Source organism: Lissotriton vulgaris, chromosome 7 (genome assembly GCF_964263255.1).
Source record: "Lissotriton vulgaris chromosome 7, aLisVul1.2, whole genome shotgun sequence".
Taxonomy (NCBI): Eukaryota; Metazoa; Chordata; class Amphibia; order Caudata; family Salamandridae; genus Lissotriton; species Lissotriton vulgaris.
The window spans coordinates 1,205,779,114-1,205,797,186 of record NC_141695.1 but is presented as its reverse complement, the minus strand read 5'-3'; the positions used below and the strand labels follow the sequence as shown (position 1 = coordinate 1,205,797,186).

The following is an 18,073-nucleotide window of genomic DNA, read 5'->3' as shown; positions in this document are numbered from 1 at the left end:
AAGAAATCAGGTTGCCCCGTTCAATCTCCAGGCATGAAGGTGTAATGTCTGGAGGTGGGGGTGTAGAACCTGCCCCTCCATCTGAGAGAGGAGATCTGCCCTGTGAGGGAGACGGAGCGGCGGGTGAGAGGAGAGGTGGAGAAGGTCTGAGTACCACACCCTTCTTGGCCAATCCGGGGCAATCAATATGACTCGGGCCCGGTCTTGGCGAATTTTCCTCAGAACCCGAGGAATCAAAGGTATGGGAGGAAACGCGTAAAGGAGTTGCGAGCTCCAACTCAACTGAAACGCGTCCCCCAAGGCTCCTTGCATCGGATACTGGAGACTGCAGAATGACAGGCAGTGAGCATTCTCGTGAGTGGCGAACAGGTCCACCCGAGGAGTCCCCCACATCCGAAAGATGTCGTGAACTACCTCTGGATGGAGCCTCCACTCGTGATCGGCAGAGAACTGCCGGCTGAGACTGTCTGCACGAACGTTCTGAACCCCGGCCAGATGATTTGCCATCAGACAAATCTGATGGTCCTGAACCCAGGACCAGAGACGCAGAGCCTCTCTGCAGAGACACTGCGACCCTACTCCTCCCTGCTTGTTGATGTACCACATCGCGGTCGTGTTGTCCGTCAGGACCTGAACAGACTGACCGCGAAGGGAAGAGAGGAAGGCCTTGAGCGCCAGACGTATCGCCCGCAACTCTAGAAGGTTGATATGAAGCAACCTTTCCTCTGGAGACCAAAGACCTTTGACCTCCAGGTACCCCAGATGAGCACCCCACCCGAGAGTGGACGCATCCGATATTACTGTGGCAACCGATGGAGGAATCTGAAAAGGCTTCCCTTGAGACAGATTGCCTTCCACGCTCCACCAAGACAGATCCACTGCAGTTTCTCCGGAGATCTTCACCGACTCCCTGAGATCCCCATTGAGCTGATACCACTGCCTGCGGAGGCACCACTGGAGCGCCCTCATATGCCAGCGTGCATGGTTGACCAACAGGATGCATGAAGCCATCAGACCGAGTAGGCGAAGGACCTTCAGGACTGGAACGACCGCTCCATTGTAAAACAAAGGAATCATGGAAATCAAAGGAAACCTGTATTTCACTCACTGTTTTCTGTTGATTTTAAAAACGTTAACTGTGTTAATCTTGCTGCACTTTTCTCGAGCGCTGTTGTGGGAAGATCAATTTCCCTGTGAACGTCACCACCCACGTGACTCGGGGCCACGCCCCTCCCAAGTAGCCACGCCCCCTCCCCCTCCTTATTACCATGCTCACTTCTCGGAAGCGCAGCGGACGAGCGCAGCGGGCACACCATCGGCACGCCGAAGACACGCCAAAGACTAGCCCGTCTGTGCCAGGACGGGGCACGGGGCAGAGGCTCCCGCTCCCCCTGCACAATTCAGGCTGGTAAGATCGTTGTCGGAATTGAAAGCGCTACGCCCTACCCCCAATCTTAGGTGCACAATATTTAACCTCCATAAAACTGGAATACGCTCCTGCGCTAACTGTAATCTGACCACCTCAATATGTCAACCCCATCCTGACACCTCCAGAAGACACAGAAAACGCAAATTACTGCATAAAAACGAGCCTCTAAATTACGTGTTTTATAGTGCTAACTGTCGTTCACTACCGAAACATAAATACGACATTTTTAACCTCTTAGTTGATAACAATCCTAGTGCCCTCTTTTTAACTGAGACTTGGCTACACGATAGTGCCGGACCGGACGTTGCTACCGCCCTCCCTGACAACTACGCCATTGCCAGGATAGACAGGAACAAACAGCTAGGTGGCGGAATAGCAATTATTTTTAATAGAGATTTAAAATGCACTCTTGAACCAGTAGATATTCCAGACTGTGAAGCGGGCCTTTTCAAAATTTCCTTGAACCCGAATTTCACGATGTCAGGCCTTTTGATTTATCGTCCCCCAGGAAACCCCTCTCAATGGGTATCAAATGTAGCCAATCTTATCACCCCTCATTATATTACCTTAAGTAATTTTTCCCTGCTGGGCAATTTTAATTTGCATCTAGAGGACCCCACCACCCCCTCCTGTTCTAACTTACTTGATGACTTGAAGGCTCTAAATCTGTCCCTGATCAACTCTAGCCCTACTCACATAGCCGGCCACTTGCTGGACCCTATAATTTCCAACATCAGAGAACTAAAATGTCTCGCCACTACGCCCATATGCTGGTCTGACCATCATCTAATAAAATTCAGCATTACTCTTCCACCCACCCTCAATTTGCAATATGATTTCCCAGACACATCTAGGAAAAATTGGAAATTATTGAACTTAGAAATGCTAAACTCAACACTACAAGACAACCCTCCGAGTAATAGCCTAAACATGGACAGCCTAGCGGCTGCAGCACAAACGTGGCTTAGTGATGCCGCTAACAAATGCTTGCCCTCTTCTTGCATTAAAGGGAGCAGACACCGCCACCCGGCTCCAAGGTTTAATGATACCCTAAAAACCGAAAAATCTAAATGTAAAGCGCTTGAACGCAAATGGCGTAAAAACTACGCCCCTGACGCTAAGAAAAGCTATCGTTAAGCCAGGAATTTTTACCACACGGCCTGCGCAAAAGCAAGAGCTGCATTCGTCTCAAAAATATGCCAAAAACCCTATTCAACAAAGTTAAAGAACTGGCTGGTGCTCACACTACAGCTGCAGCACCTCCATTAAACACTCAACAATGCCAGGCGTTAGCATGCTTTTTCACTGAAAAAATGGATAAAATCATCCTAGATATCAATGCTAACAATAAAGAACCTCCCTCTTCCTCTGACTCAGAATTAACTCCCTCTTGTGCCAACATACTGGAATCCTGGCCTGCTCTCTCAGTAGACAAACTGAAAGTGATTTTTAAGACCATCAAATCCGGCTCCCCCAGGGACCCTATTCCAATCAAAATCATTAAACAACTTGGTGATAGTTCCTTGGAAATCATTGCAAACCTTCTGAACTTCTCTCTTGACCTTGCCACTGTCCCAGCCCTATGGAAACATGCCATGGTTACGCCTCTTCTAAAAAAACCTACTGCAAACCCGGAAATCCTTGCCAACTACAGACCCATATCCCTGCTCCCTGCCTTCTCCAAATGTCTGGAGAGGCACGTGCATTCAGTTCTATCTACTTTCGCAGAAGAAAATTCTCTTCTGCACCCCTCACAGTCGGGTTTCAGGGCCGGTTTCTCCACAGAAACCGCCCTGCTTGGAGTCACTGAACACATTCGAAAGCTCCTTGATCAAGGTCAGACGGTCGCGCTCGTGCTATTAGATCTGAGCGCGGCCTTCGACACTATTTCCCATGAAACTCTCGTCAAGGAATTGCACAAAAATGGAGTACGCGGAAAGGCACTGGAATGGATCCGGTCTTTCCTGGCAAAACGAACCTTCCAAATTACCTCTTCACGAGCCTCTTCGGATACCCTGTTGGCACCCCATGGAGTGCCTCAGGGATCTATTCTTAGTCCTCTGTTTTTTAATTTATACCTTAGACCCCTGGCCGACCTTGTTGAACAATCTGGTCTCACTCTTATGAGCTATGCCGACGACTCCCAAATCATTTTTTCCCTATCCGAATCCTGTCCAAACTCCCCTTCTCTACTCAAAGCAGGACTCCTAAACATCCTGAATTGGATGACGAGAAACCAATTAAAACTCAACGGTGACAAGACAGAGATTCTGGTCCTGGGAAAACATCAAGATCTGTGGAATCCCTTACACTGGCCTGATCAGATGGGCGCTCTTCCTACCCCGGTGACCCATGTTCGAAATCTGGGATTTATTCTGGACACCTCCCTTTCCATGAATCAACAGGCCAGTAAAGTTACTGGTCTATGCCTCACCATAGTCAAATGGTTGAGGAAAATCCTCTGGATGCTGCCTCTTCCCACGCAGAAGACCGTAGTCAATGCCCTCATAACATCGAGGCTTGACTACGGCAACATTCTGTATCTGGGCGCCAACAAATCAGTAGTCGGCCGACTACAATTGGTTCAAAACGCAGCAGTCCGTCTATTGTGCAATATTCCTAAAAACTCCGGAGTCTCGAGTCACCGCCGGGAACTCCATTGGCTTAGGATTGAAAACAGAATCCGCTTTAAAGCCCTGAACTATATGTTCAGAATTAAAGCGGGTACGGCACCTAAATATCTTCTAGCCCTAGCCCACCCCTACACTCCCAAGCGTAACCTTCGGTCGCAGTCGGCAGCCATTTTCTGTGTGCCGAGATTCAAACGGGCAAGAGTAGGTGGCAGATCTTTCGCCCATCTGGGACCATCCCTCTGGAACACACTCCCTCCCTTCATCCGAAAGGAGGAAAATTATGCCAGGTTTAAAAAGCATGTTAAGACCTGGCTATTTGAACAATAAATCTCAATAGCCAATACCCTTTCTCCTGTCTTTCTAACTAGCTGTGTCTAGGCGCCGGGAAACCCTTTTTGGGTAGCTGTTGCGCCCTACAAATTGAAAAAATAAATAAATCATCTCCTGTATGTCGCGAATCCTTTGAGGGGGAGGGAATGCACGACACACAGTAGTGTCCAGTACCGCACCTATGAACAGGTTGCGCTGTGAGGGCACCGGGTGAGACTTGGGTACATTTATCGAAAAACCCAACCTGTGCAACAACTGAGTTGTCTCTTGCAGATGATGGAGCACCTTCTCCGGCGACTCCGCTTTGATCAGTCAGTCGTCTAGATACGGAAACACATGTATCCCCGTTCTCCTGAGATGAGCTGCCACCACTGCCGTCACCTTGGTGAAGACTCGAGGCGCAGTAGTAAAATCCAAACGGAAGGACCACAAACTGGTAGTGTTGTGACCCAACCGTAAAACGGAGATACTATCTGTGCGACTTCAAGATGGGAATATGAAAATACGCATCCTGCAAGTCGATCGACACCATCCAGTCTTCTTCCAGCAGCGCTTGAAGAACCTGTGCAAGAGTGAGCATCTTGAACTTTTCCTGTTTCAGGTAAAAGTTCAAGATCCTGAGATCCAGGATTGGCCGAAGCCTGCCATCTTTCTTGGGGATCAGGAAATACCAGGAGTAGCACCCCTGACCCCTTTCCTGCTCTGGAACCACCTCTATCGCACCTTTTCGGAACAGAGCCAGGACTTCTTCCTGCAGGAGAAGCAGGTGGTCCTCCGAACAATAACCCTGGCAAGGAGGGTAATTGGGAGGGAATTCCTGGAAAGGAAGTGCATACCCATTCTCTACAAGATTGAGAACCCAAAGATCCGTTGTTATTAATTCCCAATCTTGTAGAAAATGAGTAAGCCGACCCCCCACTGGGCCCACATGATCCGGAATGGCGGATCTAGGGCTGCTTTGCTGCGTTGGCCGGGGGTTGGGAAGGAGAGGTGGAAGAGGAAGTTTGACGACCTCTAGGGCGGGATCTTTGCCTGCCCCTGTATGACTTGTACAGCGTATTCTGCTGCTGTTGAGGCTGCTGCTGGGATGGTCCGTAAGAACGAAAGGAAGATCTTCCAAACCCCCTGAAGCGTCTACCAGTAGTACCTCTGGACTGAAGACCCAAAGATTTTGCAGTGGCCCTACTGTCCTTAAAACGTTCCAAGGCAGCATCAGCCTTCTTGCCAAACAATCCTGAGCCATCAAAAGGCAAGTCCATCAAAACAGACTGGACGTCTGCAGAGAACTCCGATGATTTAAGCCAGGCAGCCCTCCTAGTGGCCACGGAGGAGCCCATGACCCTTGCCACCGATTCAGCAGTGTCCAGACCACTCTGAATCACCTGTCTCGCAGCTGCTTGAGTGTCTGATATCACTTCCTGAAAATCATTCCTGTCATCCTCAGGAATTTTCGGAATCAGCTGCTTGACAGAACCCATCAAGGCATGGATATACCTTCCCATCAGACACGTTGCGTTGGTTGACTTTAACGCCATACTGGCTGATGAGAAAACCTTCTTGACACTCTGATCTTGCTTTCTGGATTCTTTATCCCCAGGAACCTGTGGAAAAGCACCAGCAGATTTCTTTGAGCAGGCAGCTTGCACCACCAAACTCTCAGGCAAGGGATGAGTTGATAAAAACGCAGGGTCCTCAGGTGCAACTCTGTATCTCCTCGCCACTGTTCTAGAAACTGCAGGAGCAGATAAAGGTTTCTTCCAAACCTCTTAGATGGGCTCAGATAAGGCCTCGTTGAAGGGTAACATAGGTTCAATAACTGACGAGGGTGAATGAAGAACCTCAGTTAAAATATTAGGTTTATAATAAGCAGGGGGCAGAGTAATATTCAATAAACTCGCTGCTTTTTTTATAATGGTGTGATAAGGCACCACATCCTTCGATGGTACATTTGACACTGAAGCTAATTCCCACTCAGGCGACAGTTCAAGCCCACTGGCCTCACACAAGTCTTCAAAAGGATCCTCAGAATCCTGTAACTCCCCTTCTTCAGTATCTGAATATTGACATCTTTCCTCTTCCAGAAGTCTCTGGGTCTTTCTCCGAGATCTTTCCTTCACAGCAGAAGTCAACGGATTCGGAATCGACTTCGACGGGGTCGGTGCTGGCGTTGAACCCGAAGTCGGATGAGGTTTTTCAATACGAGGTCGGGCAGAATCCTGCCTCGGAGTCGTAGGCATCGGCGTCGATGAGACTGGCGTCGACGGAGTCGGCGTCGAGCGCTTCGGCGTCGACGACACCGGTGGTGTCGGAAAATGCCACTGCGGTGGTATAGCCGGCATAAAAGGCATGAAGGGCGCAGGGGCGTAAGCCTGGGGAATACCCAAGTTAAAGGCCATAGGACCCGTGGGACCAACAGGTGCACCAGACGGGAACATTGCCCTGGAATAGACACCAAACATGGCGTTCAGGAACTGAGAAGGATCCTGACCTGGAGCTGGAAATTCAGGATATGGATCTCTGGGTCGTTCCTGAGGAGGTGGAGTCGAAACGACGTCGACCTCTTCACCGAGTCCAGGAACCGGGGTCGACGAACTCGCAGGCATCGGAACTTCGACTTCACCAGCCCCCTGCTCCTCACCTTCATCCTCCTGACCAGAAGGATTGGATGGAACCGGAGAATGGACCTGCTTCTGAGATCCGGGTGAATCCGGATGTGAAGCCTCACCAACAGAGTTATGTTCCGACTCCGAAACCTCCACTTCCTTACTCAGAAGTTTGACCTGGGACTTCGGTCTTGAACTAGAGTCCTTTCCGGAGTGATGACGTGACTCATGGCTCCTCTTCTTATGTTTCTTCCTCGAAGACTTCGAAGCGTGAGCCGAAGACGACTCAGAGTGTGACCTCGAACGAGACCTCGAACGAGACCTCGACCTCGATCTCGACCGACGAGTTCGAGACTTCGAAGACTTTTTAACTTTCTTATTTTTAAGTTTTGCCACAGGAGTTTCGTCTCTCTTTCTCTTAACGCCTTCGGAGTCATCTTCTTGCAGCAAGGACAGTCCTCGACGTCATGGTCAGAACTTAAACACCATACACAGCATTCATGAGGATCGGTGATAGACAGTCTTGTCACATTCGCCGCAAGCCTTAAATCCAGTTTTCTTCGACGACATTTCGAAGAATATAAAGATAGACACAATAATAGGATAATAGTAACAAAGTTACTGTAAAGCTACAGTACGATCCCTGAAAACCGTTAGCGTCGACGACGCGGAAAAAAGGGAACTGATGTCATCACGCCGGCGTGGGCCTGTTGTAGGCGTCGGTGACGTCAGCGGAGTCGCGAACGGTGCCGTGCCTCTGTGACGTCCGTATCCACGTCGGCGCGAAGCTACAAAAAGAATTTCTGAATGTTGCTGACGCAAGGGGATATTCACAAGGTGAGGAATCCACACGGCAGATGTATCTATCAGAAATATGCAGCATGGCCTTCTTGAAGGCACCAATCTGCTGCAGTGTTGCCGATTGCCCAGAAAACTTAGGGCGTCCTGGAATCAGCTAGGGACTCAGCTCTTACACCGCAGAACATAGAGGGAGAATGACTAACATCGTGATGCCCTAAATCCTTCTCTTTGGATACAGAGTGGCCGGATAAGGTTGAATCCCACTGCACAGGAGTGAAACTTATGTCAGTGCTGTGTCTTATTCTTATGTTAGGGGATGTATAGCTCTGCTTTTTGGTGCCTGATTGCCTTTGGGTCTATGAGGGGGCATTTATCACATGACTTAAAATTGAGACCCAAGCCCTAACAAAGACACACTATGTGCAGGTCCGTGCCCAACATCTGCTTCCAACAGTCATAGCATCGCTTGAGACCTATCCTTTTAGATGGGGATAGTGTTAACTTGCATACTAGATTAAGATTAGAATTTGTGGGAAGAACAAGAAAATTGGGAGCAGAGTTACAGATGTGTTGAAATAAGCAAAAAGAACGGACGTCAGCGCAGAAGGGTTTATCTGCAGCTCTTATCCACCACTTCCCAGTGGTAAGGAGCCAATGCAGAGTTGCACAGAATTATTTAGTGGTATGTGGGAGCACCACTGGCTAAATGTTCCGGACTCAGTCCGGTGCCTTGGGAGACATCTAAGGGGAGAAATCTGCGTTTAGAAGCATCATTTAGAAGTAACGTGAATATTGAATTAGGATTAAATAGAATCTTGAGCCTTACAATCTCCTTATGGCTTGAGTCTTATCTATATACTTTAGAAGTGCTTAGAGACAGGCTCAGTTAAGGTAGCAAGTACTATAAAAATACTGGACAAATATCCACCAACAAGGTGTCCAATTCACTGAGGTGGGGAGACAGAAACACCCAACCTCCACTGCTAGACGTGGTACATAGGGAAAGTTGAAACAAGGATTATGGTGTTGGTACTCCGGTTTCACCCAATTGTTTGATCTTGGTTAAATCATGTTCTTCTAATGTTTTTTTCCCTTAATTGCCATTTTGTGTTAAAGGTAGGCAAGCTACTGAAGGGTTGAGTGAGCCAAGCTTGAGCAAGATGCCTGGTTCTTGCTCAACTACAGGTTGTCTTTGATCCTCAAGCCCAAAACCAAGTTTTAAAGTAGCCTTTGTCTGCTAGCCACACTATAACCTCATGCGCCACAAATTAAAGGCAAATCATTAACTATGATGCAAAATGAAAGAGCAAAATAGATCATCTAGTGGCTGAATTCTACAATGTGAAACCAGAAAACCTGGGCTCAATCCCGGCTTTTCCTCTTGAACAAATTGTATGATCCTCTGCAATGGTCTTATTTCACCTTGTCTGCTTTTTCTTCATGATAATATACGATAAGCCCTTCAAATACACGAAGACAGAATGTGCACTGGACAAAACTGTCTCTTGGGTTTGATTTAATAGATTATAATTTTGCTCCATGTATAAAAACATCTTAGGCCACAACAAAGGTGGACATGACAACTGACTTGACATGTGATTCACTATTGACATTGCCATCAGAGATGGGGGAAGGCATGAATGTTTCGAAGTTCTTGTCTGAAAACCATCATTTCTAAAAGATGGCACTCAATGAAGTGCTATATTCATGTTAGAGAAATATACTTTTTTGAAAGGACTTTATCACATTTTTACATGTTGATTGCATAATGACTTTCAGCATCAAGTTGTACCTAATGGAAATCGCTGTGCTCCAGGACATCTGCTGTGCTGCTTTTTGTTTAATTCAGTTAATCTGTGAATAAATGCTTTACAATTTAACATCCTTCTGAATGTTAGTGCTCTGTTAAATAAATTGCAGCTCAGTCCTGCTGTTCACTAAGGGACCACGTGTAAAAAGGTCAGGAGGGCCACAAGCGCACCTTGGCAGTACAAGGAGTAACCCTGGTTTAAACGGAAGAGTATTCCCTGACATCAAGTGGCACAACTGGAGAGTTTGCACTATTCATCAGGCTCTAGAAGCACTCAACACTGGCTGTTATTTTTTACTGTGCTGTGTGTACTACAGATACCTGTTGTGATTTCCTAATGTTCTTTATAGCTTGTATATAGTATGTGATGACCCTCTTGGCGTGTAGTGTGGGTAACATTCTTCCAGCAACTGGATGGTCCGATTAGATTGACAGCTGGATACTAACCTGGTTATGAATTCCGGGTTGGTTCTTATCACTATCTTGTCTTTATGCATTTGGACATATGGTTTTTGTATGGTAAGCACTTGTATCTCACTTACCCTTCTCAGTGATGTGAATGCCACCAAAAAGGCAGATTTGGTGTCAAGTGTTTCAAGTCTGCTTTACGTTGAGGCTCAAAGAATGGTTTGCAACAGCTGCATTAGAACAATGTGTAAGTTCCACACTGATGGTAGGATAGACCTTGGTGGGTTTCTTAACTCTTTTAATACCTGGGATTTTGAAAAGTTGTTTGTTTTATTGACCCCTTGTGCATACTCCTAATGCAGTCAAATAGATTTTCAGCAAGGCATCAGTTAATATGCAATACACCAGATGCATTAAGTAGCCTATGACGTTAGACTTACTTTTTTACGAGATTTAGGTAGTCACACTCTAAGGCCCTCTTTACAAGTTGCACGGTGCTGGCAAGGTGCAATCTGTGCACTTGTAATTACCATTATCAGGTGGTAGCAGTCCGGCCATACTGTGCTATTAAGAGCTGAACTCCATATAATGAAGAATAACTGTGCAGACCTGGAGTAAAAAACATGGAATTTCCAATTCTGTGAGGTTTGCCAGTCCCATTTACTACCACTTCGGGTAGGTAGCAAAAGGGGAGTAACAGCTTATGTGTAGCGTGGGGGTGGAGGAATGTAGTTGGTGAGGACAGAAGAGGAAGAATTGTCCTGGAATGGGGGAGCATTGCAGGTAGTCTGTTTTCTCTAATGATGTCCTGGGAATGATGTCCTGCAGTGCTTTCATCCTGTTGTGTGTTGTGACAAAAATATGTTTAAGAACCTTAGGTCTAGGATCCATCTCAGTGTAAGGTCTTGCTTTAATCTGAGCAAATATTCAGAGTTTACTGCATTGTTTTTTAGGTCAGTTGCACTGTTTCTAAGGCAGTCTTTAGAAAAGTCTTGAACTTCATTTGCCAGTGCTTCACTTTGTTCTTTGTTGTATTTCTGTTTATTTTGCATACATGGTCGTGGTTTGCCTTAGTGTTCTATGCAATATTCATGTTTGATAATACTGAACATCCAACTGTGTGCTTTTATTTCTTTCCAGTCATAAAGAAATATTGGATTCCTTCTTTTACTGGTGTTAGTGTCACGTGGCCGGTGGGGACATTGTCGACATCACTATTTTAGCAAGAGCACTGCAGCCATGATTCAGCTTTGCACATGCTACTAGATGCTTTTATTTTGCACAACTCTGTCCGTGCTTTTCACATGGGAACTGTTAGCTGTGTTCGTTTTCTGCCTGTTCCTGGAGTTTAGTCTGAACATTGTGAGCAAGATCAATCAACCATGCCCCATGTTGTTATGGTCTGGTCAGGCCCTAGCACTTAGATACAACATATCACTGCAGCTGGTGGGAGACTAGCATTTTGATATTACGGGGATGCACACATGAAAAACACAAACTTGGAAAGGGACCTTTCCAGGGAGAAGAGCAATGTGGTTCCCATGATGTAGATACATCATCTAGGCACTAAGGTATGAGATTTGCTGGCAAAACCCAGAGATCTTCTGTTATATAATAATACCAATTCCTAGCAAGGGGAGGGAGGTTAGGCGGAACTGTCTTCTCTCTATTGTCTTTTCATTATGACATCTACGTATCCACATATTCAACAAAGCAGACGCAGCCACCGCACCCCAACTACTGAAGGTTATCATATCTCCTTCGAAACAGCGACATTCCCAGAGAGCTGGAAGCCCGCCGAAATCAACACCCTCCTCAAGAAGCCCAAGGTGGACCCCAAGGACCTCAAGAACTTCCGGCCTATCTTCCTGCTCCCGTTCCTGGCAAAGGTCATCAAAAAAATTGTCAACAAGCAATTGGCCCGCCACCTGTAAGACAACAACATCTTGGAGCCATCCCCGTCTGGATTCAGACGAAATCGCAGCACCGAAACAGCCCTCATCTCCGCCACAGACGACATCAGGCGCCTACTAGACAATGGCGAAACATCAGCCCTCATCCTCCTGGACCTGTCGGCCGCCTTCGACACGGTCTGCCATTGCACTCTAAAGACACGCCTCTTAGAAGCCGGAATCCAAGAAGGCCCTTGACTGGACCACGTTCTTCCTCTCCAGCAGAACCCAGAGAGTTCGCCGCCCAACCTTCCAATCCAAAGCCACCGACATCATCTGCGGCGTCCCCCAGGGCTCATCCCTCAGCCCGACACTGTTGAACATCTACATGGCCCCCCTCGCACAAGTGGCTCGTCATCATGACCTCAACATCATCTCCTACGCCGACGACACCCAGCTCATCCTCTCCCTTACCAAGGACCCACACACCGCCAAAACCAACCACCACGAGGGAATGAAGGCTGTCGCCGACTGGATGAGGGGCAGCAGTCTGAAGCTAAACTCAGACAAGACGGAGGTACTCATCCTCGGACCCACCCCCTCAGCCTGGGACGACTCCTGGTGGCCTACCACACTGGGAACAGCACCAACACCCACCGACCATTCACTCAACCTAGGATTCACCCTCGACTCCTCCCTCTCCATGTATAAGCAGGTCAACGCCGTCTCCTCCTCCTGCTACAACACCCTCCGCATGCTCCGCAGGATCTACAAGTGGATTCCAACGAAACAAGATAATCGGTGACACAGGCCCTCGTCAGCAGCAGACTGGACTACGGCAATGCACTCTACGCAGGAATCCTTGCCAAACATCTACAACGACTACAACGCATCTAAAACGCCTCCGCCCAACTGATCGTCAACGTCCCCCGCCGCAGCCACATCACCCCCCACCTGAGAGACCTACACTGGCTCCCCGTCAAGAAGAGGATCACCTTTAAGCTCCTCACCCACGCACACAAAGCACTCCACAACGCCGGACCAGCCTACCTGAACAGCAGACTCAGCTTCTACACCCCCACCCGCCAGCTCCGCTACGCCAGCCTCGCACTCGCCGCTGTCCACCGCATCCAACAAACGATCTCCGGTGGCAGATCCTTCTCCTACCTCGCCGCCAAGACCTGGAACACCCTCCCTGCCCACATATGGCAGACCCAAGACCTACTCGCCTTCAGAAGACTCCTCAAGACCTGGCTACTCGAGCAGTAGCAGCACCCCCCCCCCCCCCCCCCCCCCACCTCCCCTCAGTGCCTTGAGACCCTCACGGGTAAGTAGCGCGCTCTACAAGTACTCTGATTGATTTATTGACATCTCCCTTCATGATATATGGGCTTGTTGCTATGCTGACAATATTTGTATTATGCATTTTCTGCTTGTTGTGGCACGTATACTGCATTATACAGCACAATAGTTCAAATAAATAGTCTAAACTTCTTTGGGTCTCTGTCGGACTTTATTGTGGACAAAAAAAGAGTGCTAGCGGAAGGTTTTTGCCTAGTTACCACGATTCCTGAGAGAATCGGCAGTGTTGTGTTCTGGGGTGTCTAATCATTTGCTTCTCTGTGAGTGTGTAGGAGAGCGAGTGAGATACTATAGCTAGTTGGCCCTGGGCACTAAGGTGGTGGGAAGGCTTAGCCCCTATACACAAGGTCCCATTATCCTGCGCATCCTTCTGTGTAAGTGCAGAATCCCTGCAACATTAGATACTCTGGGGCAGATTGATGCAGTCACTTTGTTTGTGTGCTTTCTCTAGAGGAAAGACTTCTTCTGCTCGCTCTCCGCCGTAAGGCGTACAAAGCAGGCGAACTTTGTTGCCATTGTGAAGTCATGAGATGTTCTTTGGCCCTCTGCCGATTGCGTCTTTGTCAGATCTAAAAAGGGTCTATTACCCTGGTTATTCATTCTAGGAGTAGGAATTCTCCTATGGAGACTTCCCTTATCATTGGAAAGCTCCCATAACCCGAGCCATGTCGGTTGTCGTTTTCATTTTTCTAAGGCTTTGTAGACATTACTAGCAAAAAGATCCTAACTATTAAAGTGGCTGTTGATGAGTGATGTTTATTTCCCTGGTTTGAAGCCAGGGATTCTGAGGCACGAATGCCTATGAACTACTATGCATATAGATAGCTGCCTAATAGCTGTATCTACTGAATCCAGGAATGATTTGAGGTATGTATTGGAAATGGTCTTATCCTCTGCAATAATACTCTTAGCCTTTGTCTAAATTGTTCAAGAAAACATTACATGAGCTCCTCTACTTCCTTCCATTGTGGTGTTCCTACCTTTAGGAGTGCATTGGACTTAGCTATTGTCCACTGGGTTGCAGTCCCTCTTTCCATCCTTTTCCCCAATGCCTCTGGTCTTTCATTATCTGATTGTTGTCCAGTATCCGCTGCATTACTAGCTCTTTTTCAGGCTGTAGCCACAATGAGAGACAAGTTCTATGTGGCGTTTGATATATGTGTGGGCTTGAGGGCATGGTCTTTTTCTGGTTCTTTAAAAACATCCTTATCTTGCTGTAATACACTAGGCAGCATTGGAAGATAGTGATTCGTTCTCTGAAAAGAGTGTAGTGCTTTTAGGTGCATACATGATGACTCCTCTACCTCCACTTGAGGCAGGTCACACATAACTGCACCTCTTTTTATCACTGCATGATAGAAGGTTAGGTCACCTGGTAGGGATGCTCTAGTGGGTATGTATCTACCTATTCCTATGGTGAATCTACCTCCATCTGATCCCAAATGTCTCTTTAGTTCTGTGCACCCTATTGTGGCAGGCCCTCCTCTGTGTGTATTTCAGGGTCTACCCTCTAATCTTGTGGTTCCTTTGTGAGAGTAGTCACAATTTCTTCCTTCTGTGCTTTTGTCTCCCTTGGTCCTTTAGGTCCCATTTTGGTTAGGATCTTGTACAAGGCCATTAATGCATCAAATTCATATTTTTAAGGATATCTACAATTTCAACTTCCAGTTTTTGTTTGTCTTTTGATGTTGCGTTGCCCCCTCCTACCGCTGCCCATTTTATGGATATGTGTATCTTGGAATGCAATGTTTGAGAGTGCCTGTCCTTTGCATGCTACCGTCTTGGTCCTCTGTCAATGTGGAGCCTGATGGTTTAGGCTTTTTTACTGCGTCGCAATATTTGTTTTTTTATCTGTGTATTGAGTCTGTCAGCCTTTCACTCCCCTTTGTTTTTAATGTTGCTGGATCAGCTTTCACTTTACTGGAGTCAGATGTTTTGGCCCTGAAGGCTTTTCTTTCAAAGGCATTGTTTGTTTAAGTTTTTTGAGACATCGAAAGAATGCCTTTCAGTATTGTATCTGTTACCTCAATGTCTATGCAAGTTATGTCCTCAACGTCAGAAGCATGGATATGTCACCCCGTTCTTACTCATCAGATAAGCCATATTCTGTCAAGGTCTGGCCCTTCCATTGCCTAGTTTGCCAACTTTTGTTTCTCTCTGATCTCCAGAATTTTCTGGGACACAGGGCTAACAGGTCGCGTGAAAGACAGAGATTGCATACCCCATTGCCATCAATCTGTGCACATTTTCGAAAGCATGTTGGGAATATTTTAACGGTAATATTTTGCATTGCCTTTATTTGAAAAATACAGAGCTCCGAAGTACAGCAGTTCCGAAAGATACATTTCCCAACCCTCTGACACTACAAGTTTTCTCCAGAAAAACCCTGTTCTCCTTCGATCCACATTTGGTGTCATCTCCATGGTTGCATATTGTTTACTTCACCTTTGTTTGTATCCGATAAGTCAGCAGAGCGCATTTTCGTCCTGGATCCCTTTGCAATCTTACTCGCTTCTAAACCCAACTGTGGAAAAGAGGATCTAAAAATTAAGGTGCTGAATTATGTTCAACATATTGGATCCTAAAGTCAATGCCGAAGAAAAAACCTGGTACCAAGTTAAAGATTTACGGACCCAAACACTAGATGGCAGAGTAACGCAACCCTATGACTAGATAGTGAAACAATGCGAAGCAGGTGAATATGGAAGAGATTCGGGCTGGATAAAGGCATTACATCCATACCTTGTTAGCCTGGTGAATAAACTGCCTTCATACCATCACTGCCATAAAACCCCCGACCATCTACCTTTTTGTATTCTTTCTTGGAACTGAGGCATGGAGGGTTGCATATGAATCAATAACAAAGTGGCAGCCTGTAAAAGCATTTGAACAGTAAACGCCCGCATTGAATCTAGGATTGATTCACAAGCTTGGTAGAGCACTGAGAAAATAAGTGAGTATTTGTAGAATGATATACTCTGCATTCAGAGGTTTGTGAGAATAGACTGTCAAATGTGAGCTTTTGGTCTGGGATCAGTGTTGGAATTTTGGGGTGACCTTAATGCACACAATCCATGGCTCCATGTGCCAGGTTTGTCAGTCAAGCTAATTTCAACTGTAAACACAAAATTCCCCTGCACACGCTCGTAGTATACAGAACAAATTAATGACAATGTAAAAGACACTCTTTATCCACAAATTAATGACAATTTAAAATACACTCTTCATCCACTGCTTTATTTACATCCAGGATTGATTGTTCCTCTCGTGAGCACTTTCGTTCAAAGCCTTAGCCAACACGTGTTTCGTCGCATCCCCTTTTGTACCGCTTTTGGCCGCCATAAGTGTGGCAGGGTATGCTCAGACGTGAGTCCCTTGCTCACTTTGCCACTGGATTCAAGCAAGCCGGGCTGAAGACGGCTGGAATGCCAGAAACCGGTCCCAGGATGCTTGTTTCCGGTCCAGGGAAGACATGGCTTGGCAGTTCGGGCTGGACTGTTCCCATGAGGCACAGGGTCAGACTGATTTGCACATGGCCATGTCTGAACTGGGGTGAATGAGTGAGCTAAAGAATGGTGATGGATTAAACCCAGATCAGTTGACTGGGGTGAGTGTTTGATTGGCTCAAACGCTCCGTCCATCATCCCCTTTTGTATCGCTTTGAAGATTTATTGACAACATACCACAACATTTTTATTCAGCGCACAATAAGTGGTATTAAGATATATGAAAAGCCTGATCTGCCAGCAGGAAGTGCTTCCCGGCTGTGTTCACTCTCATAAGGATGTAAGCATCCGTCCACCACTGTTGGTGGACCTGTTGCACCGTTGCCCAATTTCAACTTCACCATTTCAGGCCCCATTTGGCTCCTGTATTTCTCTGGACTACCTTCATCTGATTGTCTGAGCTAGTTCTGCCCATCTCAGGTCTCCTCTGATCTCTGCTTACTTTCTTGGATTTACTGTAAAAAGTCAGTCTTAGAGCAAGTAGACCATCTCTATTTGATCCCTTGCCTCCTGGTCGTCAGCCTTGCATTCTATTTCAACTCACCTAAATTGATAGGCTACCACTGTTCACTCTGGCGTCTGCCGACCTGCTGCATTCCCATCTTCCAAGGTTAATTTAAGTCCTTGTATTACTCCTTATACCTTACTGCTTTATAGCACAAGTGTGTCTCTATTTAGACCTCAACAATCACCAGTCAGGGGTCTACACAGAATTAGGGGAGACTGTGGTCAGTTGTTTCTACTATTCATGAGACTCTGATAGCTCCCACTCTGGGACCCCAGACTCCGGCCTCATTCCAGTCCCAACCCTTACCTTATTTTCCTGGGAATTCTCATTGACTCTCATAGAGTAGATGGTTCGAGGTGTGCAGGGGATCTGGGCTTTGATGTCTCCGCTGATTTGGCAGTGGTTGATGGTTGGACTATGTCCTGCAGACAGGAGCTGGGAGTATAAACATTGGAAGAGGAGTGAGAAAGGGGAAGGGATAGCAGGGATAAAAGGAAAAATAGAAGCTAGAGCTATCAGACACAAATGATCTAGGGTGATGGCAGGTACTACCGAGATATCTGATCTAAGGCTTTACTGACGGAACATGTTTGAATAAAAGCGAAATATAATCAATCAACCACCTCTTGGGCACTGCCCTTTTCTGTACAATGCACAAGACCGATAAACAGTCTGCTTTCTTTAAGGGATGAGCCACAATAATGTTATACGTGAGCTCTTCTCTTTATAAAGGTGGTGGACAGCAATTTAACTAATCCAGAAGACACAGAAGTCTGTTTTAAAGGTTCCGA

The 18,073-nt window shown here is 46.8% G+C and overlaps 1 protein-coding gene across 1 annotated transcript in view; it reads right to left on the bottom strand.

Moving 5' to 3' along the window:
- THOC6 (THO complex subunit 6) overlaps positions 1–18,073 on the bottom strand; it is a 152,364-nt gene that overhangs the window by 19,895 nt on the left and 114,396 nt on the right. The window contains exon 12 of the mRNA XM_086931721.1: positions 17,589–17,717. Within this exon, the coding sequence (XP_086787847.1) occupies positions 17,589–17,717 (129 nt within the window). The remainder of the gene's footprint in view (positions 1–17,588; positions 17,718–18,073) is intronic.